The sequence below is a fragment of the Cebidichthys violaceus genome, unplaced genomic scaffold (assembly GCF_023349555.1).
Source record: "Cebidichthys violaceus isolate CVI_PGR_0920_01 unplaced genomic scaffold, fCebVio1.0.p SCAF_10, whole genome shotgun sequence".
NCBI classification, from domain to species: Eukaryota; Metazoa; Chordata; class Actinopteri; order Perciformes; family Stichaeidae; genus Cebidichthys; species Cebidichthys violaceus.
In genome coordinates this window covers 10128684-10156222 of record NW_027176263.1, presented here as the reverse complement: position 1 = coordinate 10156222, position 27539 = coordinate 10128684, and the positions used below count along the sequence as shown (strand labels likewise).

At 41.5% G+C, this 27539-nt stretch overlaps 1 protein-coding gene across 3 annotated transcripts in view; it reads left to right on the top strand.

Moving 5' to 3' along the window:
- Positions 1-27539, top strand: part of macrod2 (mono-ADP ribosylhydrolase 2) — a 383002-nt gene that overhangs the window by 130867 nt on the left and 224596 nt on the right. For all 3 annotated transcript variants that reach the window (XM_068724930.1, XM_068724931.1, XM_068724929.1), the window contains exon 5: positions 26415-26531. In XM_068724930.1, the coding sequence (XP_068581031.1) occupies positions 26415-26531 (117 nt within the window). The remainder of the gene's footprint in view (positions 1-26414; positions 26532-27539) is intronic.

Here is a 27539-nt window from a genome sequence, read left to right as displayed (position 1 = left end):
CCATTTGCCAACAGGGAGATTGTTTTTCAGCCCTTGAAATTTTAGCCTGGAAGATCAATGTTGCAGCTGGCCTGAAAGATCTTGGTTCGGGACACAGAGGGACAGAAGGGGGGTGAGGTCAGGGTCTTCTCCCAGGCTCCCTGTGGTGTGTTTAGGGAAAGATAGGACACTCTAGAATCACTCTTTTCACTGACAGCTAGGGTTTAGTCTTTAACCAGAGCCTGATAAGGCCAACTACCCTGCTTGATATTTTTAGATCCTCCCAGCCACCAACTGTTAGCTATAAAGTGTATCTTTTCACCAGTAATATAAAGATTGTTTTTACCGTGCTTAGGCTGGATAATTCCCAAACACTGTGGCATCACCCCCCCCCCCCTTCTCATTAACTAATCTTTGTTAGAGATGAAATAGGAGAATGTGTTTTCGCTAGGCCATCTAACATGGCCACCCCACACCCATCCCCCACACAAGCTCCTTATACACACAAACACACACACACTCCCACACATTTCTTTCTGCCTTTTTAAAACTGGAATAAAGCAGAGCGATTTCATGCTCTCAGCTTAGTAATGGCATTATGAAAAATACCATTACCCTAGAAAGGACACTTCAATGTGTAGGTCAAGTGCTCATTTTAAAAGGGGGCTTGTGTGGAGTTGTACAAAACAACACAAACAGCCATGTCTTCCTTACTCTCTGCTTTAAGAGCCATTTAGAAGGACATTTCAGTTGGAATGATGGTGAGCAAAGGTTTCTCGTAAATAAAGGTCATTGTTGGTTTTGTTTCAAAAGCCCACTAGACTGAAACATCTAGAGCTCCCATACAATATTTCCCTTTCTCCTTCCATGCTCTTCCCTTCCCTGAGTCTCACACACTCAGCGTGTAAAGGTGCCGGTGAGATTTTGGTGAATATGGCATAATGGAAGCTCTTTGTTTGCTCAGGTTCAGGTCCTTTACAATGGGTGGATAATGGAGGAACACTTTAGCAACAGATGCTTCCTCTTCATCTCACTCCTCAGTGTGACCCTCTTAGGAAGCAAAGAGAGGGAAAATGGTGCTCAAGATCACTTTAACCAGCTTGGCTGTCCTCAATCCTTCTACACAAAAATCAGCTGTTTACATGAGGGAAGTTTAATCTGATATTTTTGTTTATATTTTCTGAAGGACCAGGACCCTTACATGGTATAGCACTGCCTGTTGCTCATGTCGCCCGCAATAACCTGCATAAATCAATCAACCTTTGTTTGGCACAGTTAATGAAAGGTGTTCCCACAGCTCGATGAATGTTCAATAACATAAGCACGAACATAAACAGCCGTAGACCTGGACAGCAGCAAATGGAGGCATATTTTTAGGTTGCTGCATGGCACACTTTTCCAGCAGTGTTTATTAGTTATGGGTCACCTTGAAGGTAGAAGAGAGGATGGAGGGCAATCAATAGCTAAGCCAATAAGGAAGCAAGAGGCTAAGGTTAAGAGGGTAATCCGTGATGGTAAAGCAGGAAATCTATAAAATAAATGATTTTTTTCCCACTCCTGCAGGGTGGAGGAAGCCATTTATCGGAACACGATTCAGCACACACACACACACACACACACACACACACACACACACACAGGGTTACACTAAAGTAAAAAATAAATAAACAGAAACTATGCAATTCAACTTGAACACATGGCAATTTGCAGGAAGCAATACAAAAAGTCATTACACCTGTCTTTCTAAATCCTTTACAAAAGTTTCAACAACAACAATGAATCAAATGACAATGTAATAACAAAGTGAGAAAGGTTGCTGGTAGTGGTGAACATACGGAGAATTATCACTCCTGCAGCTCCACTCGGCCTCGCTGAGATCCAGATTATTGTTTGGGCAACTTTACTGTTTTGGTTCACTCCCATCGCTCTCATAGTGTCGTTTCCAGCTGCAGCAGGCGAACACAGTCGCTAGCTTTTGAACATAGTGCCACATTTCCCTCAGGAGTTGGTGGAGACCAAAACCAGAGCTGAAAGAGAGTTTTACATTCATCTGGTGGGCAGAGACACGACTCCAAATGACTGAATAAGCTGTTTGATCACAAGGTTTTGGTAACACTTGCTACGACGCCCATGTCTATAATGAATTACAAACATACCTGTAATGCGTTATACTCTGTTTACAGCACTGTATAATCATAGTTATAAGCACTCGTAAATATTCATAATGCTTTATAACTATAATCAAAACACATAAAGCATTTTACAATGATTTACAAGGTCAGTATTATTATACTTCATAATTGCTTTTTCGCAAGGATCATATCATATTATAATTTCCATAGTTGCATTACGCTATCATCTTTAATAAAGCATAATCACTGTTACAATGCAATAATGTGGTTGTAAGTTATTTGGTCATTTACGTGAAATAGAAAGATCACACAAAATGTAAAATTACTTTTAACCTTGCTTTAAGCAAACAATGCCCACTTAAAGTAACTTATAATCACATTTTAATCCGTTATAAAATGATGTAATGTGTTACAACTTTGAGGATTATGATACAATCAAGTCATTCAATGTATGACCAGCAATTATGAAGTATTATGAGACTAAATAAATCATTAAAAAATGTCCATTATTGTTGTTGTAAAGCATTCTGAATGTGTACAACTATAATTATGCAGTGACATAAGCAGGTAATAACGTGTCAGTATAATGCATAATAGAGGTGGGCTTCACACAAAGTGTTTCCCAAGTTTCCACTTAAAACTCACAGAAACGTAATGAAGCATCGTCCGCTCTGAAACAAACCAACAGACCACCCCTCTGCTGCTGGCCTCTGAACAGCCCTACAAATCCATGTGAGGTAAACGCCTTGCTCAGAGGTAACCTGATTGTAATCGTTGACAGAGGGCCAGCCATTAATGTCGCCATATTTTCCCAGTCAGTCGAGGAGTGTGAATCGGTGACCTCACAGACACAATGCTGCTCCTCTAACCTTGAGACTGCTGCCTGCCATGCAACAGAATGAGCTTTGAAGCTTCTATGAGCTCACTATTTATGCCACTGAAAATTAGCAATAATTGTTTAGCTAAGGTACTTTTGGCATTTAGAATTTTTTATTTTGTAAGTATGCACGTTGTTATACTGAGTTTTTAATTGAGCAGCAGGGATGAGGCACTAATGGTTTCTTCAGCAGCATACGTTAAGTGTCTCAGCATTTGAAGTCTGACCTGTCAGTGAAAGCAACAGGGCAATATTTTCCTGAGTAAATAATTAACACCGCCATTCTCCCTTTCGCTGTGCTTGATGCATATTGATACAGGCAATTTGTTCCCTCATCTAAGCACTCAGGTTTCTTCTGTTTAGAGGAACACATGGCGTACTCAATGCATAATGGCCCCAGCAACAGCTTGTTAGGGAAGCTACAGAATCCCTTTTTCCCTTGTTTTCTTATAAGATAAATGGTGTGTGGCAGGCGGATATTGCAGCCATCGTCACTCTACAGTCTGGAAATAACTTTTTTTTTCTGCATCCGCGCTAGCTTTGTACTAACAGTATTGATGTGGATTGACCGCAGGATGACTAAATAATGTGTTTTCAGGTTCACAGAGAGACATGATGAGTCACAGCAGCTCGTGGCTGGTTGAATAATCAAAATGCTACAAAGAATGCCATATCTGGACATATCAACACAGGCCCATTAGCAAACAGGTGGATGGATTCCTTTCCTTTGATATGGATGTGCACAGTTTGAGCTGCAGCGCTTTTTTTCCCTTCTTCCATCCTATCTCGTCAAAATCATACAATGGAATAACTTGTGCCTTCAACATATCCTGTAATTGAAAGAAATCATCAGATAGTACCAGCATGCCGGCATCGATTTCCATTCTCTGGATAGTAATTAACAACTCTGAAATTACAACTGTAGCACAAAAGAACAGCAGCTTTCTCCCGTCTTTGTCAGACGGGGATGACACATGCTAGACGAGCCTCGTCTCTCTGTCGTTTCAAAACGGCAGCCATCTTTCTGGCCAGTCACATGTGTTTTCCATTTTTCTTGTGGAGAAGCGTTTTGTTCTGCGGGCTGAGTGACCGGTCTGTAGCTGACTGTCAGCTCGCGTCAGTCACAGCGTCAGTGAGTGGCTGGGTGTCTTTTCGCGCTCCAGTCAGCTCACTGCCTGCGATGGTTGTTTCCACTCCAAAAAGCCTAAGCTCTCAAACATCCCATTAGCACCTGCTAAGTCAAGCTGAAACTTTCTGAGGCCAGTCTGACTTTGTGCCTGTAATTATTCTCTCTCTTGCTGTTTAAACCTAAAGACCTCTTATTCCCTGTAAAGGCAGTTGGCTGGGTCATAGAAGATTACTGACTTAACGTTCTTTCTCAGCTATTAGCAAAGTCATTCAAATGAAACAATGAGTTAGCCTGCTGCTTCCGATTTAGTTTTCCTGGTCACTACATATCTAAAAATGTAACTCACCGTTTGATTTTATCTGACATATTCCTAATGGTAGAGCATCTGCTGCTTTTGCAGCGTGTATACTGATGCCTGAGATGTTGTGTAGACTTGTTCACTGTTATGTTTTAGTTGCATAACTTGCATAGCTCCTTTGCAATACTGCAGTGAAACATCTTTCACTCTGCAGCCCTTAGGGATTTGCACCTGTCAAATCAGCCTCTCCATCAATTGAAACATAACATGTCTTTCTGGCACCTCGCAATACTGTGATAGTAGACATTTATACTTCACAGGATATGCAGGATCTGAATTTGAAAAGGTTAGGGTTTTATTTCTATGCTTTAGCTATTGAACAACATGATACACTTAGTATTTTATGAAAACACAGTTTGTGAGGTAACCTCACTTGGAGATAATTAATTCATAATTTATCGTCTTTCAATGGAATCTTATTGAGATACTGGGGTGCACAATTATGTTGCTTACGTTGATAATACTAAGCACATACTAACTTATACAATGTCCCAGAATTGATAAGAATTCTGCTCATGGGAATACCCCAGTGTAGTAAAATCAAACTATTGTCTTAATCTGATTATTCTGTGTGTTTGCATCGACACGTTTAGCTGGAAATACATATTATATATAATGTTTTTTCTCTGTTCATTTTGCAAAAAAGTTCTTCATAAAATCTGAAAATAGTCAGTAGTCAAGTATTTCATTCACACAGGAGTATACAAAAGGCTTTACCATGTGGTCATTTTATACAGACTATTTATTTATTGAATTACCAGAAAACTAAAATGACATTGTGATGTATATCGTTATCAAGACATGGAATCGATATCGGGATATAAGATTTTGGCACTACTGCCCTCATAATAGGCAAGTCGTTAAGTTTTGCCAAAAAAGGCATTTTTTAATTACTAAAACAATTATAAAACCAATTTCAGAGTTAGATTGAAAATGCTTTTGGAGGATTTACATGAATTATCTTTATTAAGCAGTTAAACTGCTCCATTGATGTGAATGAAGCTTCCAGTTTGCGTGCGCCACAACGTTTTAGTTTCCACTGTACCGATAAACAAGTTTTAGGCTACCAGGCTTTGGGTTTTACAGAATACCCTTGTGTGTGTGTGTGTGTGTGTGGGGGGGGGGGGGGGACCACCAAACTACTTGTCACCGCTAATTTTTCTCTAATTTTAATCTCTTTGAAAAAAGAAATGCTTACCAGATGCTAACAGCCGTTTGACACATGATTTCAAATGATGCTAAATGACCTCATGGGCTGATGTGTCCGGGGGTTAAGCAGGGTTGTCCCGATCCACCTCTGACACCGGGGTCATTCAGAAGGTTGTGCTCCAGGCACGGCTCCATTGATACGGGTCATTGAAGGGGTCACCCTCTCTCCCACTTTGGTTCTATCCAATTAAAGCATCAGCTGCTGAATCAGTGCTCGCTGTTCATTGGAACATTAATTGTGCTCATTGATTGGCAACTAAGTGTCCACTGAGCGCCACACAATGACAAGGTTGTTTTCTCATCTGGACCAACAGACATTCTGTTGTCAGCTCTGATGTGAAGGCTTGTAATGTTGGCACTTGAAAAAAGCGCGCTGGAAATCAGGTGGGCGTCACCGCCTGCGGAATTTGAGGACGCACTCATCTTTCCTGTGTGCTTTTAGCCTCCTATTAGATCCCCTCTTCTGGCTGTGATACTTTCTTCCGTGCAGGTGAGGGGTTGTCTGGCATCACTTTGGTGTGATTTCCAATCATCCACTCGATTTACAGACCATGGGGGAGGCACAACCTGTTATTTTTACCCTTCACTACAGCACATATTGTCACAAAAAAAAAAAAAAGTGTGTATTTTTGTCAGCAGTTAGCTCAACAAAAAAACAACAACTTAAAAACACTGAGTAATGGATTTCTATGAATTTGGAACCTGTGTGCTTCTCTACCGACCACTCGGGTTTAAATGTTAAAAGCTTTTACGTTGTGAACCACCAAGTCGTGAAGAATAGTGCACCAAGTAGGTGAACTAAAATGACTGTAGTCGCCCCAAAAATGTGAGCGACAAAGCTTTTACATGCCAATAATACAAGTATTTGGGTTTCGTGGTTACAAAGGATGCGACTGCTCTATCTCATTGTTCATGCAGATGGGATTGGGCTTGTTTTGCCTCACACTTCTCAAGCTTATTAAAATGCACAATTATCATGTATTTTAGAGTAGCCTATGCACCGAAGCTTTTAAATGCGACTTCACAAAGACGGCTCTGTTTCAGAACTGGGACAACACCCCCACCCGTTTGAAAATCTAATTAAACTAAACTAGTTTTTATCTGTTCTAAATGACTTCAGAGAACCCATTCATTACGCCTGCCCTCCAGTCCTGTCACAAATATACTCCAATATTACATTTATTTAATAAATAGGTTACTAAATGCTTTCTTCCCTCTTTTTTTTTCTTTTTTGTTGTCTGCTCTTGTTTGCTTTATTGCACTGGGTAACACATTTCAGCCCTTACAAGCACATGGGAAGAGGACACTCTCCCTTTATGCCATCATTTATATTGAACCTTTTAATCTAGCTTGTTGTGAGGCCACCAATCCAATAACACATTTCACTTTAGCCACCAGATATGATGAAAGTATAACCAAGTGATCAATGAAGGGATTTACACTTTGCCTCCAATTTTTCCCCCACTGCACTGCAACCATAGCAACAGGACCAGGATAAATCTACTATTTAGTGAAACGACACAAGAATCATCCTCGGATTTGATCATCTGCTTTGCTCCGTTCCTCCATTTCCCCTCTGCCAAGCTTCAGCAGAGATGATCTTCCAGACAGATAGGAGGAAAAGAGAAATGAATCGCTTGCTTCGTACCTGGTTTTAGCAAATGCAATGTGAATGGAAATAGGAAGGGCTGTCTGACGCCTGGCTCGTCTTCGGCTCCGAGATGGAGGGAGGATATGCACGTTATTTCTCAGGATGAAAGCACTACAGTGGGGCTCTGAGTTGCAGGTTATTTAACTTTCTTGGGATGCTATGCATATTACTTGAGTGGCAGATGCACTTAACCTGATTGCAATGTTCATGACAGGCTAGATTTTCCATAGAACATAAAGCTTAAAATTAAATGAGCATGTATAGTTAAGTATTTTTTCTGAAGAGTTGAAATAACAACATTGTTTAGTCTGGAAGAGCCAAAAGCCGGACTAAACTCCTCCGGTCCGCTCTGTAGCACTGTGCAGCTAAATAAAGCATGCAAACGTTGTGTTATAATGACCCACATTATAATACTAGTGTCATAATCAGTGATGCCATCTCGGAAGAATACTTCTTTTACATTGACTGCAGCAGTACAGGAACGTTTGGCTACATTTGATCTTTTTAAAAGAAATGGTCCTTTATATGTAGGGGATATACTCTAGTTGAGCTATATGACTAACACGTTAGTTACTGACTTCACCAAATATGCTGAATAGTCTAATCTGTTTACTGCATGTTGGCAACAGTGAAATAATTGATGAGTTATGGAGCTAGCATCAGCTTCAAATAAAGTGCACATTAACTAGGTTCAAGTAGCATTGCTCAAAATGTGGGTCATTCCATAATTTGTACTTAATTCACAAAAAGAAAGTTCTCATGTTTGTTGTAAAATGATCATGTTACCCGGCTCAATTGTAGACGTCCCTGAATGTATTAGACATATTCATGTTTTTACCCCTTTGTAGGAAAGCAGTTGTCATTAAAACTATGGTAATGGCACTACCTTCAGGGATATTGGCTGCACAGTCTACCCCACGCCCAACAAAACAACTTCAAACTTCAAGTTCACATTTTCTGTGATTGAGAGGAACTGGAATGTATCGGTGTTCTTGTCTTCCATCACGCTGCCTGCTCAGGGGATCCCCGACTAATTAGAGCGATGGCGATGAGACGGCCGCGGCACCTGACAGAGAGGGAGGGCTTCTCATTTCAACACTGACTCACTGCTCTCAGTCAGCCTGTTCTGCGGTGGCCACACACTGTTGATTGATTTGCATAGGCTTGGAGAGGACCTGGCTAGCTTTCCAGGCTGTCGCTGTCTTAAACCCAGCATAGTCGCTGGCTAGAGGCCCAGTATGTTGCTGACATCCCTTCATTAATATGGGAGTGCCAGAACACCTGACCACCAGGCAGACATTCAGTCAAAGCATCTCACCGGTGAATGGACAGCCAGTGGAATCTGTTGAAGTGGCTTTTTATCTCCACAGTAACCATTTTGCTGTACTTATCTACAAAGTCATATTGAGGATGCCATTATTATTGGCTTTGACCTCAAATGTCAAGCCTGTTGTTGTTGTTGACACACTGCTGCTCCCACTACTATATCTACTGTACTTTTTATAAAGTAATATTCATGGACATGAAGATAGTTCTTCACTCAGTTCCATCAGTCTCTTGGATGAAAAGCAGTAACATTAAAACAAGAACAACACGAGACATAACAACACACTGAGTTTCAGAGTTTAGGAGAGGAACATATAGTTTATAGGTTGTTATGAAAACAGACTTTTCTAGGTTTTGTTTTGTGTGGAGTGACTGGGGGGGGGGTGTAGAGGGCAGGTATGGTGTGGTCATGTGGTTTACTGACACATTATACAGTATATTACAGTTATTAGCAGAGCCGTTCCAAACACTTTGCATCTCCTGTGTTCTGATATGGAAGTGCGAGGGAGCGGCGGACTAAGGAATGAGCATTCTCGTGTTCCTGTTTCCCACTATACACTTAATTCAAATGAATGTAATTACACAATTTATATGACACTTTTGATTTGCAGACTTGCTCTGAAAATGCTGCCCTGGTTTGTTCTCTACAGGAGGTAAATTCTGGAAAATGGGAAACAACATCTGGCCTAGTTTTTATTAGTCTTATTTTTATTAGTATGTATAATAAGTACCCTCGGTGCCTCATTGTGTTTTGTGAGTGAAAAAAAATGGTTGAAATACAAAATAAATGGTGACACTTTAGTAAACCATGTCATCTTTGGGTAGTACTGTAGCACAAGAAAAACAAAGCAGATTCAAATCATGAAAAGCCTTTTCATATTATGAGTAGTTCTGGTTTCACTCTTTTCATAAAGGGAGTGGAGTAGGCAGGATGAGAGATGATCTCCAGTCCCGGTGAGATGTCTGGGGGGTTAAATGCTTGTATCTCATCTATATGTATGCAAATGTGGGAGTGCTGGTCTTCAGCAGCAGTAGAGTATACATATTATTGAGCATATAGTATGTATACTATGCTGTGCTGACTTTGACTTTGACATCAGATTTATTGTCAAAAGACAAGCCTCTCACTTGTCACTCACATGTACCTAAGTGATGTTCAGGCCTGGCTGCATGACTCCGTACAGCGTTTACCTGTGGTAAAGTGCTCATAAAAACAGCAGTATGGAAAACAGTTGCTTGTAATGACACCCGGTGGGTGTCGTTTTGTGAGCCAAGATTTTATTTTATTTATTCTAGTCATATTTTCTGCAGCGTAAATGTGCCCATACTGTATATCAGGCAGTGATTCGTAACCTAATGTATATACAGATCGGATAGGCTAGAAAACAAAGCAGGTATTGATAAATCCAACTGCTGCAGTGGCTTAAGTCAGATATATTGAAGCTCTGTTTGGGCATATTTAAATTCCAATATTATTATTGATATAGCGCCGCCAGCTTCAAGGCCAGTTTTGCTTCTTGTGTTCCCTCAGTCTTTTTACTGATTAGTGATCTCTGTAGTTTCTCTTGCTTTTTGTTAAGATACGATTTCCACTCCTTAATGTCGTAATATGAACATAGGATATTGCTCCCAGAAATGAAAACTGTGTAGAATCAAGGTGTATTTACTGTCTAAACGGACTAAAGCTGCCAAAGTGTCTTGCTTTGGTGTGCACATTGGCTTGAATGGGTTGTGATTACCAGAAGGCAAGTCCTAAGAATAGAGCGAGGTTCAGTGGTCAATCAGAGGATCGGTGGTCCAATCCCTGGCTCCGCTAGTCCATGTCGATGTGTCCTTGGGCAAGACACTTAACCCCAAAATGAATGAGTATCAATGGTTAGTTAGAGTCCTGATGGGCAGGTGGCACCTTGCATGGTAGCCCCTGCCATCGGTGTATGAATGGGTGTGAATGGGTGAATGACTGGCAGTGTTAAAGCGCTATACTATTAGAAGTCCATTTACCATTGACAATTTATCATACCAGCAGAGAAGCTCAATATCAGCATTCTGGTGCTCCTGCAAAGTGCTGTTGTTGGGCTCTCGTTCACACTGACTAATCAACTCTACAGCTGACATCTTTGGAGACAGTACCATGGTGAAGTGAGAGAGACAGAGACAGCCAGTGATGTGAGGAAAAAGGGCAAGCAGCTCCACCTTTAATGTCCTTGCAGGCTTTCAAAGTTGATCTAAATTGGTGCCCATTTAAGAATTATTTGTTCAGGAAGTATTGTTTTTCCGCTCAGGGTTGTGTTCATGGTGTAATTCAGCGGTGTGGACTCGAATGACTTGGACTAGAGTTCGGCTTGACTTGAACTTTAACCCCAATGACTCATGCCTTTATTTGAGTCTTTTGATTTGAAAATACTTGATACCTTTGCCCAAGCCCAAAGATGATTTTGTTTGTGTAAAAAAGATAAACAAGAAAAGAAAAAGAAAAAGAATTGCGTTATGCAATTACGGATGGAGACACAAGTGGCATCACAATTGGTAAAGAGCCCATTATGGCTTATTAAGAACATTGAGTCCCTCCTCTGGGCCTTCAATATTGTGAGATTTCTCAAAGATGTGTTGCCATATGATTAGTAACGTTAGTGTGAAGTTGGCCAACAGCTCATTGTGTTTGACTTAAACAGCTAAATGTTTGTGCATTCAAGTGCAAATGCAGGTGGTGGCAGAATCTCATAGTGCAAGATCATTTGGCCCAAACAGGTGTTAATAGATGGATATAGAAGAGAAAAAAACACTTTTGGCCAACTATATCACGGTACTTTCCTTCACCTGGGCCATTGTAAGGTTAGGACCCATAATGTCCATCGTACCTGACCTTTCAGCCCAAGTGTCTGAACACCAGTCTCCTTGAGTACTACACTATTTCATGGGATAACTCATACTCAAGCTAGCATCCCCAGAGCGAGAAAAGACCCAAACCTCTGTCTGTGAGCTGAACTGGCACTTCCTGTCTGATTGGTGTGTTTACTAAGGCTGTGCCAGGTCTCTCTGCCAGCCAGCTTTTTGTTTGTGTGTCCCTTTCTCACTGACTCAATCCCCAGTTGTAATGCAAAATGCAGAGACCGTAAACTGGCATGGTTCCTTGCCTTTGCATTAAGAAGCACATGGATTTCACTGCAGTGAAACTGTTAAGAATGCTTTAACACACTACAGCAGTCGTGCTGTATGAAAAAACACTGGCTTGAGATTGGTAATAAAACATAACTTGTGCCTACATATTATATATGTGACAGGAGAGGTTAGTGTTAATGCAAAGTGTAAAGTCAGTGCGATCTGAAAATGATTCAGTCTGCTAGGTCGCTTCCAGAGGTTGTCTGGTTTGCTTCATTCTAGGATCCCTGCCAGGTGTGAATTCAGTCTTGTGCAGTGTGTTTGTCTTTTTACAGAACATCTCATGCAACAGATACCATGGCTCATTATAAAGTTTGTCATCCACTCAGCTACTGTCTACAGATGGAATCCTACACTATTTTCTCCCACAGGCTCTTACTGTGTTATTGTGATTTCCATGTTCCCTACAGTGGAACAGGGAAGTCATTTCTTTCTCTTGTTTTCAAATCAAGTAAGTTCCTCTTCACCACCTACTTGTCTGAGTTTTAGTTCAGCATGACGAAGCCCACTTTTGGCATCAGGTCACATTGCCACAGCAGCAAAGGCAAAATATCAGATGGTAATGCATAGCGATGGTCGTGATTGATCATTGGCCAAAGCATGCATTGAATACAGAATTCATTTCAATGGCAAATGTAGATTAAAAACCCTGATGTTTTACCCATCAGACATACATTAAGTAAATACATAGGCAGTCACACTAACCAAAACCTACATATGCATTTTATAATTATGTAGTTTACTGTAAAAAAAAAGACTGTGTAAGAACACTTCTATACACATGAGGTATAGCCGCTCATCTGCTTTTTCACTTTCCCTTTCTTCCATCTCTTGTGTGTCTTATTTCTGAAGTAGAGTCAGCCTTGATATGAAAATTAATCTGATTTTAATAACATCTTAATCTCTTCTTTAATGGAATTAGCAATTATGCCATAAGTCCTGTCTTGGTCTAAGACATGAAAAATGGATCATAACCTGCTCAAGAGGCAGTAAGGGAATCATCAGATAAGCTCCAAAACAAAGAATGTAGCCCGCCATTCTTCTAACATCCATCACTGCTGCTCCAGCGCTTAGGTGACATATATGCTGACCTGAGAGATTTAACGTCAGAATTGATAACTAATATTCTCACAGGTGACAGTGCACTGTATTGTAAGTCCACATATCATCTCTGGAAGGTCAATGGCTTCCATCATAGCCTCAATAACTGATATCTGCCTCTGCCGGTTTGTGACACACAAAGTGGGGAACTATACGTTGGTACTTTTTCAGTAAAGTGGGTGAAGTTTAAACGCAGCAATAACTCATGTGTAATCCCAAAAGCGTAACATTTTGACACATGTATTTTATTATTTCAGCTTTTCTCTAGATTGATAGTATTTGTACTCAAGCTGGGTGGAAAATCTGAAAATGTCAACTCATCATGATATATATATATATATATATATATATATATATATATATATATATATATATATATATATATATATATATATATATATATTACAAAATGTTTGGTGAGGAGAATATCTTTTGTCTCTCCACTGCCGTTTCTGTTCTTTCTTCTGTACGCCATACACACATTAGGTTGCATTAGTGGGGGGTTTAAAATTAATGGGCAGTAAAGCAAGCTGTGAACAAGCAGCTATCTGAAGGCTGTCACTGTGGAGGCCATTATAGAGTTCCATTTGAATTGTAAAACCTCCCCAGAGAAAGGTGGGTGCTGCATGGGTGCGTGACTGCCCACCGGATGGCAGGGATAGGTCCCTTCAGTGAAATGGTTGGATGGTAGAGTGATCAGGCATCTCCCTTGTTATTAGACCTGTCACAAAAGGTGTGAGTGACAGAAGACCCTATTACCCTCCAAGCCTCTCCTCCATCCATTAGAGATGGGGCAGCTCTTATAGTCATCACTGAGGTGGGTGGGTGAGAGAAAACGCTTCAACAGTTACATTATCATACCCCCACCAATGAATGTTTGTTCCTCTCACATGCGACGCTGGCGTGCCCACAAATGCGATTTTTACCTTTATTAATTCATAACAAAATAATAATTTTGATTAACAAGATCTTTGCCGCTTTTGAAATAGCCGTTAAGTATGTTAAAGCCGGTCTTCCCCTGAGAAAAATTATCTACTTAATTAAAAGGACCAGCAGGAAAAGGCCTGGAATCATAGCGGTATAATTATAAAAGACCCATTTCTGTTAATCCTTGGCTCTGCAGCAAGGAGGCTCACACGGTGGAGCCGGGCCATGGCCACGAGTTAAGCACTGAGACCACACAGGGCTTTTACAAGTGGAGGCAGTGGGAGGACGGCGGGTCTTTCAGGACGTGGGGAGCTGAGAGAGAGCCCAGAGGTCTACTACAGGCTTTTTTACTGCAACAGAGCCTGGGGAGAGAAGCCCAGCAAGATCACTTGAGTCAAGAGGCAAATCATGGGCATGTTATTAAGTCAAGTCTACGAATAGTGTGCCAGGTGTTGATGCATTGTTCGACCCATAGGGGAGCAGAGCCGCACTACTGCAGCCGTGGTTGTTGAAGCTCTTTATAGCAAAGTAAATACTCTCTTACATCACCTAACTCATTAGAATTTATCTGAATCATCCGTTCAGTGTCAAAAATGTATCAGATTTGGTTCACCGTCACAATCAGACATTATACCGGAGATATTTGCCAAACAATTAATCATGGCAGGACATTAGTGCTGAGCTTTGGGTTTGAGCGGAGGTGGGCTCTGTTTTGTGCTGGTTGGTCTCTGTGCCGGGGCCTTTGATTTGTGTCTCACAGCTGGGCCTGGGGAAGACGTTTCGGAGGGCAGCTGCGGACGCTTAATCTCCCCTGCGCTGACACAGGCTCAATTAGTAGATAGCACACTTTGGGATTCTGCAAGAAAGTTGTCAGGGCCCGTCAGATAAATCACTGGAGAGGATTCCACGTAGGCTATTGCCAGCTTTGGCCCCTGTGGCCTGTTTCTTTTTGTTTGCTTACTTTGAGTTACAGAAGGGTAATGGTTTCTTTAGCAGCGCGGCACACTGTGGCTTTTTCAACAAGTGTTTTGATTACCCTGAATTATAGGTTGCAGTTAAGGGAATCTCCATAATTATATATTTGCTTTTTGTACAAGAGCAGTCAGTGGGTAACACTTGAGAATTACAACTTTAACACAGTTGACTTTTATACTCCTGAAGTCAACATATTGATCTGTAAAGATCATAAAATCCACTGACCCTAAAATATCTTTTATAAAAGACAAATAATCATGTTGTGCCCACCAGCAGTTTTCACTGATTTTATTCAATTCTCACTCCTCTTAATCATCTTGTTTACAGTTTCACCATAATGGAACAGGGATAATGATCTTAGAGAACTCTCTGGTAATCTCTTTTGAAAGAAAAGAAAAGCACTTACCTATCATTGTATTGATTTTGAGGCTTAACCTTAATTCTTTCTGGCTTCTTCCTTTTTCAGGCAGACATCACAGTGATGCTTATGATGAAAAAACATGAATTTACCTTAACTTTTGTGTGTTCAAATCCAGCTCCTTTCCCCACTGGCTGCACAGATAAAACGTATTTAGTGGAGCGACATAAAGCAGCTAAGTACGTGTGAAAAGGCCTGCAGAGAACCCAGTAGTCCACAGTTTTAAGAGTATCTTGCATATTCTAATGTTTAACTGCCATTGATGAACACACTGCATGTCTTATTTAGTATTTTTCAACATTTGTTGTCAGTAAATGAAAAGATATGTCTGCTGCGTAATGGGACAGAAAGCAATTCTATTTCTTTTAATATACATTCTATCATAATGAATGTGTCTTTCTTCTATCTTAAAATGTGTAACATTGATATTGCTGAGTTATTTAACTTTGCAGAAACGAGATTCCAAATTGCACTCCTCTCCAAGTAAGATAGCTGTGGCATTAGCTCTTATCACAGACGGGTGTATCGGCCAGACTTTGCTGTGTCTTGTTACAATAAACTCTCATCAATTTAGAAATCCAATAAAGGCAGCCAGCTGACCTATTGTTCAGAGGCACAGCGGCAGTAGATTTATTTTGAAAATTGGGGCTGAAGCAGCAGCAGCAAGAAGTAAAAGGATATATTGAAGGAAAACTGGATGCAAGCACAAATAAAGCAAATAAGGATAACTAAAGTGTAAAACACAAATTCTCTACCCATTGTTCTACCCAATGTTGTGTCAGATTTCCATATGCTAGACATTGCATACAGTATGTATTACACACACGTTTATGATGAGGGAGCAAGTTGTTGGTAGACAGCAGTGAGGAGAGTATAAGCTTGGATATTACTGCTGTAGGCTACTCTGTACTGTTGTGCCAACAACTCAAGAGCAGCATTGTTATAAAGAAAATGCTGCTTGGTTTTACGGTTGCCCAAATGTTTCTCGCTCCCAGTTTAACAGTAATGGAAATATCACAAAGAATGTTTTGGACCTCAGTTCCTGATATAAACCTTGATGTTCCCAGTCCTGTAGCCTATCACACTGTCATAGTCCTTTTATTTTCTGCAGGAATTCAAACATCCACAGCCTCTATTTTCACAGGTAAAATACGGTTAATGATCAAGAAATAAAAAACCCTCTAATGACCTTTTAATTCCATAGCTCTCTGTGGTTTTCACATGCTTCGTGTGCTACTTTGCAAATGTTAATGTATTGTACAAGTCTGTAGGCTTTGCTGAAGAAGCGCCTTGCACCAGCAAACCCAAAGAACCATGTATAATAGCAACGGCTGTTCATGCATTTTAATCCAAAGCAGTGGCCTTTCATTGAGCGGCTCCATCTTTCTTCATTTCTGCAATTACATACTTGCCAGAGAGTTTGGCCTGAAGATCCGAGGGTCTGAAGCAGCAGCCATGCATGCTTTCTCTCCTCGCTAGCCTTAAAGCATGCTATTCAGATTGCTCAATAATTACATACATTTGTCTAGTCCTGTCTGCTGGTGTTGCTTCTTAAGGCCGTGTATGCATGGAACAAAGTGCTTCTGTTCCAACTTTTACCTCAAGCTGCTTTGTTCTTAGAAACGGCATCTTTTACCATCATGCAGCAGGCCCTCTTGGGCGACTCAAAGATGAACTTTGTGCAGGGAAGTAATTTATGATGAAATTGGCCAGGTTCGCTCTGGGGGTTGTGTTTTCTCGCCATGTTTTCTCAACATTAGTGTGTCCCTTATTAGCCCTAACTTCTCAAAGAGGGCAATTTCTTCAGGAGTCGACATTTAATTATGTCTGGATGAAAGTGTGTGTGTGTGTGTGTGTGTGTGTGTGTGTGTGTGTGTGTGTGTGTGTGTGTGTGTGTGTGTGTGTGTGTGTGTGTGTGTGTGTGTGTGTGTGTGTGTGTGTGTTCTATTGATTCCAAATAGAGCTGGCCGTATGTTCAGTAACAAAGAAATGTGTCAGACTAATACAGCTCCATTAACATATCCTGCTAATTCACACTCCAAACATGAAAGTCTCCATGAGGCAGTAGTGATGGAAGTGGTAAGTCTCCAGTAATGTTAAGTCAAAGCATGATGTATCAAATCAATAATTCACACCTGGTTCAGACTCTTGATGTAGTCCAACCGGGAAGCCCTCACTGGTCAGCAGCGGGATCATACTTCTATAATTAGGAAAGAGCATATTTAATTTGTTATCTTCTCCGGCAGCCGGTTTGCCCCTCACCCACTGAGATAGGTGGCACACTAGTTGATAGGAGATGCTTCCTGGTGGTTGTGGGTTACATGTTGGCTCTTTTAAGCCCTCGCTATGAGGGCTCTTTGATGTCAGACCCCCTTACAGGGAGGAATTAACCACATGTCATGTTGTTTTTGGTAATAATGTTTGAAGTTGTACAGAAATGCTTTGATTCCTTCCAGGAACCCAAAGAACCAATGGAAATGTGTTCAATTTCACAAACAATTTAACTCGTAGACAATTACGACATGAAAGACATGAGTGAGAAATTATTATTCTTTTATATACATTGTGGTGTGAAGTCACATTTACAGGAGCGTTAATGACTGAGTTATACTCTGCAAGTACAAATAAAATGCGCCCACACACACACACACACTCACACACTGCACTTTGGATTGGTTTTGCTGGAAGAGAGAGATCTGAGAGTCTCTCATACCTTGCCGTCTACGGACACTTCCCTTCACTCGCTCTCTTTCCTGTGGCAGTAATAGTAAAGCTGGGGTGCCAAAGGTAATCTAACCTGGGTGACGAGGCGATAATAGCAACATTGACGGAGTGCTTGTTCGTAATAAGAGACTGGATGAGGAGTCAAAGGTGAAAAATGACTGTGATATTGAAGCAGGGGGAGAAGTAAGAGAAGGTTTGTGTTTATCTGTGATTATTAGGGCACCACACACACACACACACACACACACACACACACACACACACACACACACACACACACACAAATGAAAGACGTTTTTAGATGGAGTATTAGAAGACGCACATGCTGGATGTCGATTGAGTGGGATGCCATTCAATGAACGGCTGTGATCACAGTGAGCGATGTGGGGACTATCTCAACTGTGTTTCCATATGACGGCAATGTTACCTTGAAAGACATTGCTTACAGTGGTACCTTAATGATATGCCGGCTCCCTTTTTGCCGGACACCTTAAGTCCACAGGTACTGATCCAGTCAATACAGCAGAGCAACAATACAGCTTAACACAGACCACATCGTGCATGCACGTCCATTCCTCCTACTGTGAGGAAATACAAACCATTATAGCTTCGGCATGCAAACTAATAAAGAGACCTGGAAACCACGCAGGGCAGCTTGTCACACCTCATTTGGATAAGTCTTTGTCGACGCTCCATGTCCTATCAACTTAGTACAATTTGTCGCTAAGACATCTATGGAGTTTAAAGTGAAACTCGTGCCAGTAAATGTCTGGGCTCATTTCAGGGTTGGGTTTAGGATTGAAAACAGGGTCGAGTTTATTAGTTACACTAGGAAAAAAAAAAGAGCATTTTATTAGATATTGGCAGTACAGGGGACTCCAGAGAAGAAAAATCAGTACCCACGTCACGTAAAGAATGCAGACTGTGCACTTCAGGTTGTTCAGACAGGGAATGCTGCAACAACAAGACGAAGCAGTTAAAACAACATTAAATGTGAGGGCCGGGGCCGGCACTATTGTTCAAGGGAGTTCAACACGGTTGGGGTTTGGCACCGAGTTGTCCACAGCTGTCAGACTCCAGGTTTCCAACGACAGTGTCACATGAGCTGGGGTAACCTAACCTGGCATTCCTTTACGGCCCTGAGAACAACCGCATAAAGAGTGTTTGCTCCTAGCATATCTAACTTCAGCCCCCGTGCCACAAATCCAACTCTAGTTTTGAACTGCAGTTTTAAGTAGTATGCATACCAGGGGAGGCTGCTCCATAGAGGCAGAGGAGTAACTGCTTTTCTTCTTATTTTTAGAGAATAGAGAAAGATCACTCTGATTAAATTGCTTTAACAGTGACACCCGCAGGACAGGCAAAGGAAGGAAAATAAGTATGGAATCGGCTATTAGTGCATTTTACAACTTTTAGGACCTAATGAGGTAAATAAGGGCTATTCATGTGTTATTACTGGGAAGTTGACTTACCTAATGTATGTCTATGGGAGAAAAGTCTTTTTGGGCCCAGTGGCATCTTGTGACGCACCCGGAAGTTGCAATTCCACCATTCTGCCACTAAGTCAAATTTGCCTCAAAGCACACATTTGCCTTCCTGAGGGCTTGGAGCAGCCTTGTATGCCTCGGGCCTCGCTGTCAGCTGTCTAGGCTGGACCCCCCCGCCGTACTACGGTGGTGTGCAAAGGACTGCTGCATGTGGTGTAGTTTACTGACAGGCTTCTAGTGACACACAGAAAGATCCTGTAACGTTTGGTTGTTGTTTTAATGCTTATTTCTTTTGTTCAACATAACAAAGTAAAGATAAGTAGCAAATCCGTGTAGCACTGATGATAGTTGTATTCATAAAGCACTTTTCAAGTGCAGTCCAGATTAAAATCAGGAACCATTATATGACATACACAAATTGGGAACATGAGAGCTGTGTATCAAGCAGCACTGAGCCCATACATAAACGGAGGAGCAAGTGCAGAATAAGAGAAACATCTACATACAATAGAGTTATGCTGAGGGTTGGTTTTACTCCTGTCGTCCAGCCGTATACCAGTTAGTATTTCACTTCACTGTCTATTATCCTGAATGGTAAAATAACTTAACTTCACTAAATCTGACTACAGTCAGCTTAAAGCTAGCTGGCTTAATGTCCGCATGATCAACAGATCTACATATAGCATAAAATGCAAAGTAGAAAGGTTAACTGGGTAGAACGTTTAGCATAATTACAATTTGTACTTGTTGAAAACTAACAGCATATCTCTTGTGTTACACTGCATTCAATTCTGACTAACACACAAAGCAATAATTACAGCGTAAGCAGGAGGTAGAACGGTGCTGTGAATGTTGTCAGAAGTTTTGTTTTTATGCAGCAGCAATAATCCCAGATAATATATGCATGCATAGTATGAAAGACAATAAAAGGAACAGCGTAAATAGAGCAAGGTTATGCTAGCTGTTTTTCAACAGTTCAGTGAACAAAATGTTGATTTAGCTGCTAGAGCAACTAAAGATGAAGTGACTTGCTTTGAGGACACCTCAGCAAAGGTTTCTCCTTCATTCCTTAAGATTGCTTAGAGCTGGTCTGTGTATTCAAACTATCAAACCTTCAGCTGCACATCCAGATATCTTAATAAGCCTCAGACCTTTCTGTGACTGATGCGACCCGCAGCTAAAATGTTCTAAAAACTGAGGCTCAATGTGCAGCCCTCTGCCACAATGCCATTTTAGAGAAAGCGCCTCAAATCTTTACTGACGTATTCGTCAAGTCGGGCTGAACTGTAGCAATAATAACGACAGGGTTTCCACTGCGTCGTAGTGGAACCTGTGATTGTTGTGTCATTTATGCTTGTTCCTGCTTACATTGCGGCGTCAGGGGAATTGTGAGTCATGCAAGCCTCAGGTATTTTATGTCACTTTGGAGGGTAACGTCTGTGATTGTCTGCCTGGCATTCTGTTAGCCCAAATCCCCTGTTTACCTGGGTATTATAGGTAAAATGGAGATTATCGTCCCTTCCCTGAGAACTTGGTTACAGTAGAGAGCGGGCTATGGCTCCTGTTGCATCCAAAATTGCTGCGATTAGGACACATAATCCAGTATCACAAGGGAGTTACCACAACGGCTTGAACATTTTCCTCCTGACATTTAGTTCAGCCAGATCTCTGATTGGCACTTGATTAGCAACTAATCCATGTCATTATCTCCTCCTGTAAAATTAGTTGAGTAGAAAATGGTGTCGTAAATCACGGAGGTGGAATTGTGGAGGGGCTTTGATCAGTGTACAGCTCCTGCTGCGAGGAAGAGAGGAAATATGTTGTTACCATGGATACTACAAAAAAAAAGAATTGGTGAGAGGGAGTTATAGTTTCAGGTATATGTTTGGAAACTGCAACTCCCAGTGTGAGAGAGCATTGATAAAAGTTTTAGTTCCCAGCGCCCGACCAAGTGTTGGCGTGGGAGATCTCAGTGGATCAGCAGGTAATGGACATCTATTCTCCTCTGTTAGGTTATGGACAGATATTCACACTTCTCCATATCTTGCCAGGTAGAATCCAGCTCCCCCTCCTCCCCCACTCCCTCCCTCCAGCTCAGCCCGTGCTGCCTCCACTGGCTCCAGTCCTGAACCCAACCCTCAGAGGAGCGGAAAATAATTAGGAGAGAAAATTGCAGCTGACACTATTTCTGAAAAGCAGGGTATTGTAATGAGAGCAGAGCAGGTATTCATTGTGTCTGAGGGAGCGATTGAAAGCCTTTGGTTTTCGGGCTGCCTGGGAGAAGCCCCGGGAGAGTAAGCAGAGCTTTGCTGAGTCCCTTAATGCATGTGGGAACGGAGCCTGGAGAGGACGAGGCCGAGGTGTCTCCAACAATGGCGGGAGCCAAGGTTACAGCTGAGTAACTAATTCAAACCGCTCTAGACTGACACACACACTCTGACACGCACACACACTCGTCTCCTTTTGTCTCTCTCAATGTGGCTCTCCCTCCGTCTCTTGCTCTCCTTGTTCCCGTTACGAGTTCAGAGGGATGCCGTCCAGCCGCCGCGAAAAGTTATCTTCATTAGCCGTGCGGACTTGGTGGAGTGGCTGCTCGGGGAAGCTTTCTCTGAGCAAGGCACTCAGAGAAGATGAATACATGTTTTGTCCCACATAGGCCCAGCCTGAAGCCGTGGCAGGCTGCGAGGAGAGAGATAGATGAGGTATTAACTGTTGTATTTTTTTCAACGGGGGCAGAGGAAGCCCAGGAGTGGGGTGGACAGAAGCAGATGCTGCCATCTGAGTAGTAAGCCTGTTAAATGAAATGTCCTCCTTAAATAAGTCTTAACAGGAGTTCAAATATAGCACCGGGCGCCGCTGGTTGTGCATCACATCGCCGAGCACATTAGGGCTCCCTCTCGCCATGTGACTCAGACTGAAAGCTGCGAGATGAGAGAAAGGTCGCTTTGATCACCTTTCAATGCTGTGATGCAGGTGCATCATCAGGATGGAAGCACTTACTTCTTTTAGCATTTGAATGCGATTATTGCATCTAAGCGTGATGGAATAGGGACTCAGACACAATGGTGTTCTATTGACTGATTCAGGACTATTGAATAGGAACGTGACATATGAATGATTACACATTGAAGTTACTTACTGTGAGGTTTTGAAGCAGAATTTCAGTTAAATAAGGTTTTACCTGCAAATTAAATGAGCAGATAACCAGAATTTGCAGACGAAGTGCAAAATATAAATGGAATAGTTTAGGATTCGTTGAATCCTTGGTGTTTCTTTGTGAGGAGACAGGAGAGTGAGTGGACTTGTCCTCTCTTACTTAATGAGAATCTGAGGCTGCCTTTGTAATGTTACAAGCATCCATAATGTAGAAATCTTCAGGGAATAATGCTGAAATTCCACTTAAATGAGAAAATAAATTGCATGTGGGTCATATCTCCACTTATGGATCCCCAGGTTTGGTTGCCTAAATAATGGACATGGAAAACTGTTTTCACAATCAAGTTTTGATTGCCTCTCAACCCACTGCGCAATTGAATTTGAAATTACAAAGTACATTTTGAAACCTCTCTCTGTCTCTATGCCCCCTCTAAATATATCTTTCTCCAACACGCATATTACCCACTATGCATTTGTGGCACTCCACCCATTCCGTGAAGCAGGTAAATCAGATCTATAGCAGTAGCATCCAAGACTCTGGCAATGAGCCAGATCAGTTCAGCGTCTCTATTTACCGGCACTGTGAGCAGATTTCCAGGCTTGTGGGGACTCGCTGACACTAGATGCACAGCGACGCACTCAGTGGCATCAGAAAGAGTTTCATGCTCACTGTAGCTTATGCAACCATGAGCAGGAGGAGCTGCGAAATGGAAGCTAAAAGTATTATCTACAATCTTACTCTTCAGCTACTGAGATGAAACACAGAAGCCCGTATGCTGTTGCTGGCTGGGTTCCCAAGGTGCTCATAGGTAAGAGATCAGCCATGCCTGGTAGTGATGAGAGGACGTGTCTGGGGAGAATGGACTCCTGAGGGAACACTGCAAACTGGAGGAGGGCATTATTACATTTTCCTAACTTGGCTGGCTTTATAAGACCATGAAAAAAACCATCGTTTCCAGTCTCTAGACTCTCAGGTTGTACTGATGTTTTCCAAAAGAACAGCCATTACTTTGCATTATAATAAATAAATACAAACAAATATTCCTTGTATTTGTCGCTTTTTATGTCTTGGCCAATATAGTGCAGAACATATTATGTTCTTGCTTTAGTGCACCTGAATGATTGCCTGAGAAGAATGTGCGAGCTCATGTTCTATTTGCTCTGGTACATACGTCTGGACCATAGAAATAGAATGAGAGTAGAACAGACAGCAGGATGGTCCGAGTGGACGCCATTCTTTTGTGCACCGTAGCTCTTGCAACCGTTGTAGCCGGTTAGCCTTTGTATAAACTGACTTGCGGCAAGTGGTGGACTCACTCATGCTGGCGTGACATGTAACACAACAAGGTCTAGTGTGCATGTAGTCCCTCCATGCCAGCTATCCTTTAATACCTATAAAGAAGAAATAAAGTATGAATTGGCCATAAAATACATCAGTTTGGCTCTGTGCCTACCTCTAAACAACCAAAACCTAAATATGTCACGTTTAATTAGCGGCACTTTGTCGTGCGGACATGGAGTCAGCAAGATCAGCCAATAAGATAACTCAGGATCTCTGAGCAATGAGCTCTTTATAGTGAAGGTTTTCCAACCTTCCATGTCCCCTTTTTTATTCACTTCCATCCTAGTTTGTATCCATTTCATGGCCAAAATATCATAGAAGAAATACAAGTTGTGCAACGCTTTGATAGAATGAAGCTGCTGCCTGCAAAATGGTTAAATACTGCTACAACTCACAGAACACGATCATAATAGCCCTCATGTGAACTTTCTGTTAGTGCCTTGGGACTCTTGTTTTATTTTCCATATTACATTGCAAAGGGAAAACTGTATTTAGAGGATATATATATATATATATATATATATATATATATATATATATATATATATATATATATATATATATATATATATATATGCATTCAGATCTAAACATGAAATGCTTTCTAATGCATAGATTATATTATATCAAAATATATTATGCAAAGACGATAGCAAGAAAAGGAAGTATTAATGAAGTATTAAAGATTTTAATTAAAACATTTCAGCCATATTGGAACTCCATGTGAAGGATCATACAACTTTAATAACACTGAGGCCTGGGGACAACTTGATCAATTCAACAAAGGAGACATTAGAAACTACTGGTGATGCAGATGCGACATCGGGTGAACTCATTTAGAGGTGTAGTGCTCGGACCAAACACCAGGCCAACAAGGCAACGTTTTCTGCTATGGCAGGAGCATGTCTGTGTGTATAATTGAGAAGCATGCTTACAGTCCCGGAGCTTTCAGCTCAGCCATTTAGCAATTCATGTTTGCGAGATGTTAAGAAGCAATTATGATGCAAATAAGTGTGGCTGATGATCATGGACAATCTTGTTTGCACAGTGAATATTCTACAAATGCCAAGCCCACAGCCAGCGCTACATCTGCTCTGCGCTGTGTTAAGTAGCTTTCATTGTCACCAGAGCGATACCTCCTCATATCCACATCATTGTCACACTCGTGTTACTTTTCGGAAAGCCATCAGGATTCGTCTCTGTCAGCTGCCTGTCCCTCAGTCCATTAAAGATGATTGATAGAGCTGGAAAGTCTTCCGCCCAGCTGTTGTCGTTGACTCATCCCTGAGAAATTGAAAGGAGCTCAGAAAAGGACCATCCCTCATCAAAAGACCTTTTGTCTGTGTTGTCGATGTGAAGCAAAGTACATTTTTGAAGATAGTGTATAACTAATGTTCATCCTTTTTCTTCTTCCTGGCGCTGTACGTGAATAATTATTACATTAGAGATGAAGATGGTGATTAGCGTCACATTTTTTTCTTTTATCAGGAATATGAATTCAGATTTTTTGTTGTTGTTATCTGTTCCTCAGTTCTTTTTTCTTCATCAGTTCAGTATTTGTAAACAGTGGTTATCCCGCAGGCGATCTTAACCCTCAACCATTTATGCTTTGATGGATAAAGCCTGAGACGTGTTCCCTCCATCGGCCAAGTCTTTACAAAGAGAGAATTTAAGAAAAGACACATCTGTTTTTCCAACTGCTACTGTTCCTCCTCCTGGCTCTGTTATCCTCTAATGGCTTGTGAGGATTTCTACAGGACAACTTGAGGAGGATTTTATGATGTTTCAGTGTGATTGATAACGTGCTCTTGGAGGGATGTCAGGCTTTCAGAGACGGATAATGTGGATTTCTATCTATCTGCCTCCTTGTGTAAGACGTGCCATCAATCAAGTGTGTCGCGGCCTTAACCCGGTAAAATTAAAACCGTAGGGGGGCGGGGGACCCGGGGTCTCCGTGGAACCAGGACACACACATCAACGGGGAGCGTGACAGAATCAGAACACAGAGCAACATCATAACACGCTCACCACGGAGAACAGGACAGATATAAGATTCCTATCCCAGGGCAGAACAATCCGGTTAATGATCTGACTGTATATCGCTGTTGACAGTGGAGAAGGATTACAGGAAGAACAGTCTCATTTTCACTGTGTGTGGAGGCGTTATTAGATCCTAGCCCAGCTAATTTCATTCCTGAGCTCGTCAATATTTACCAGCAACAGGGGCAGCTCACTGCAGCAGGCCCAACGTCCCTGCAGAGAGGAGATACAGAGCTAACGCAGAGATTCAGGATTCATGAACATCATTTTCACCATGTTTCTGTTCCTGTAAACGCTTGTGTGTTTTGACATGATTAAGCACACAAACTGCCAATTAGCCCAGTTAGCTTGAGACCTGTTGTTTGCCTGCTTTTGTTCCTCCTCACAGGCCTGACCTCTCTTTGTATGTCTGTTTGTGTTTCAGTGGATGGCTGCATACACAAAGCAGCGGGGTCTTGTCTGTATGATGAGTGCCACTCACTAAATGGCTGTGAAACCGGCAAGGCAAAGATCACCTGCGGCTATGATCTCCCTGCAAAATGTGAGTATCAGTTAATTAATATGTTGTATTTTTCTCTTTGTTTGTTGTGTGCTCCGGTGCCTTGCAGGAGTGTTCTCTAATCAAAGCTGCTGCCATTGAGGGCTACATCGCCTGGCAGTTAGTGAACATTAAGATTTAGTGGTAGACATTAGAGCACTGAAACATTGTACAACCCAGCATTAATCTATATTGTTTATTTCTTTTTATAAAATAGCCTCATTTATTCAAACCCGAGGCTCCTGAACCAGCTGGTGGACTGCACTGGCATTTGATTTTACAGAGGATTTTGCGATTCATGTGTGCACATGCATCGTATTTTGAATTGAGTATTGCAAATGTAACTGCACAAACACACATACACACACACACACACACACACACACACACACACACACACTCGCACATAATGACTGGGGTCATTAGCGTCCACTCCAAAATGGGGCATTGGGATGCTTTTAGTGTCCAAAATAAAAACATTTTAATCATAATTTGTAATTTGTATTAAATAGGGGGGCTTGTTATTTGGAGGATAATTAATATGATTGGTGCTTGTTGTATGACTGGATGGGAGTGTCATCTGCACACAAACAAAGACATTAAGAGACCTATTAGTTTCTTAATTTGATTGATTTTTCATCCCTGATTTATTCTGTTAACGGATCACATAACTCGTACTGTCATGCCATAATTGATTTAGTTTTTCATTTATGTAATGTTGTAATCAAGTCTACGAAAGTTTGCGTTGCATTTGTACGTACCGCTCAACTACTTCTATTTCTTTTGATAATTGTCAGTATAACGTGCGTCACGGCTTTAAAAGTTCGTCACAAGCTTCTTCCCTGGCCAACTTGAAATGGAAACCACGATAGGATGGAAGAAGTGTCGCTGGGTGTAATTCGGTCGAGACAAACGTCCCAGCAGTCCTGACCTAACCCCGAAGGATTTCCATGAGACAGCCAATAGAAGACATTGAGGCCCAGATGAAATTAGGCTGTGTTAATACGGTAT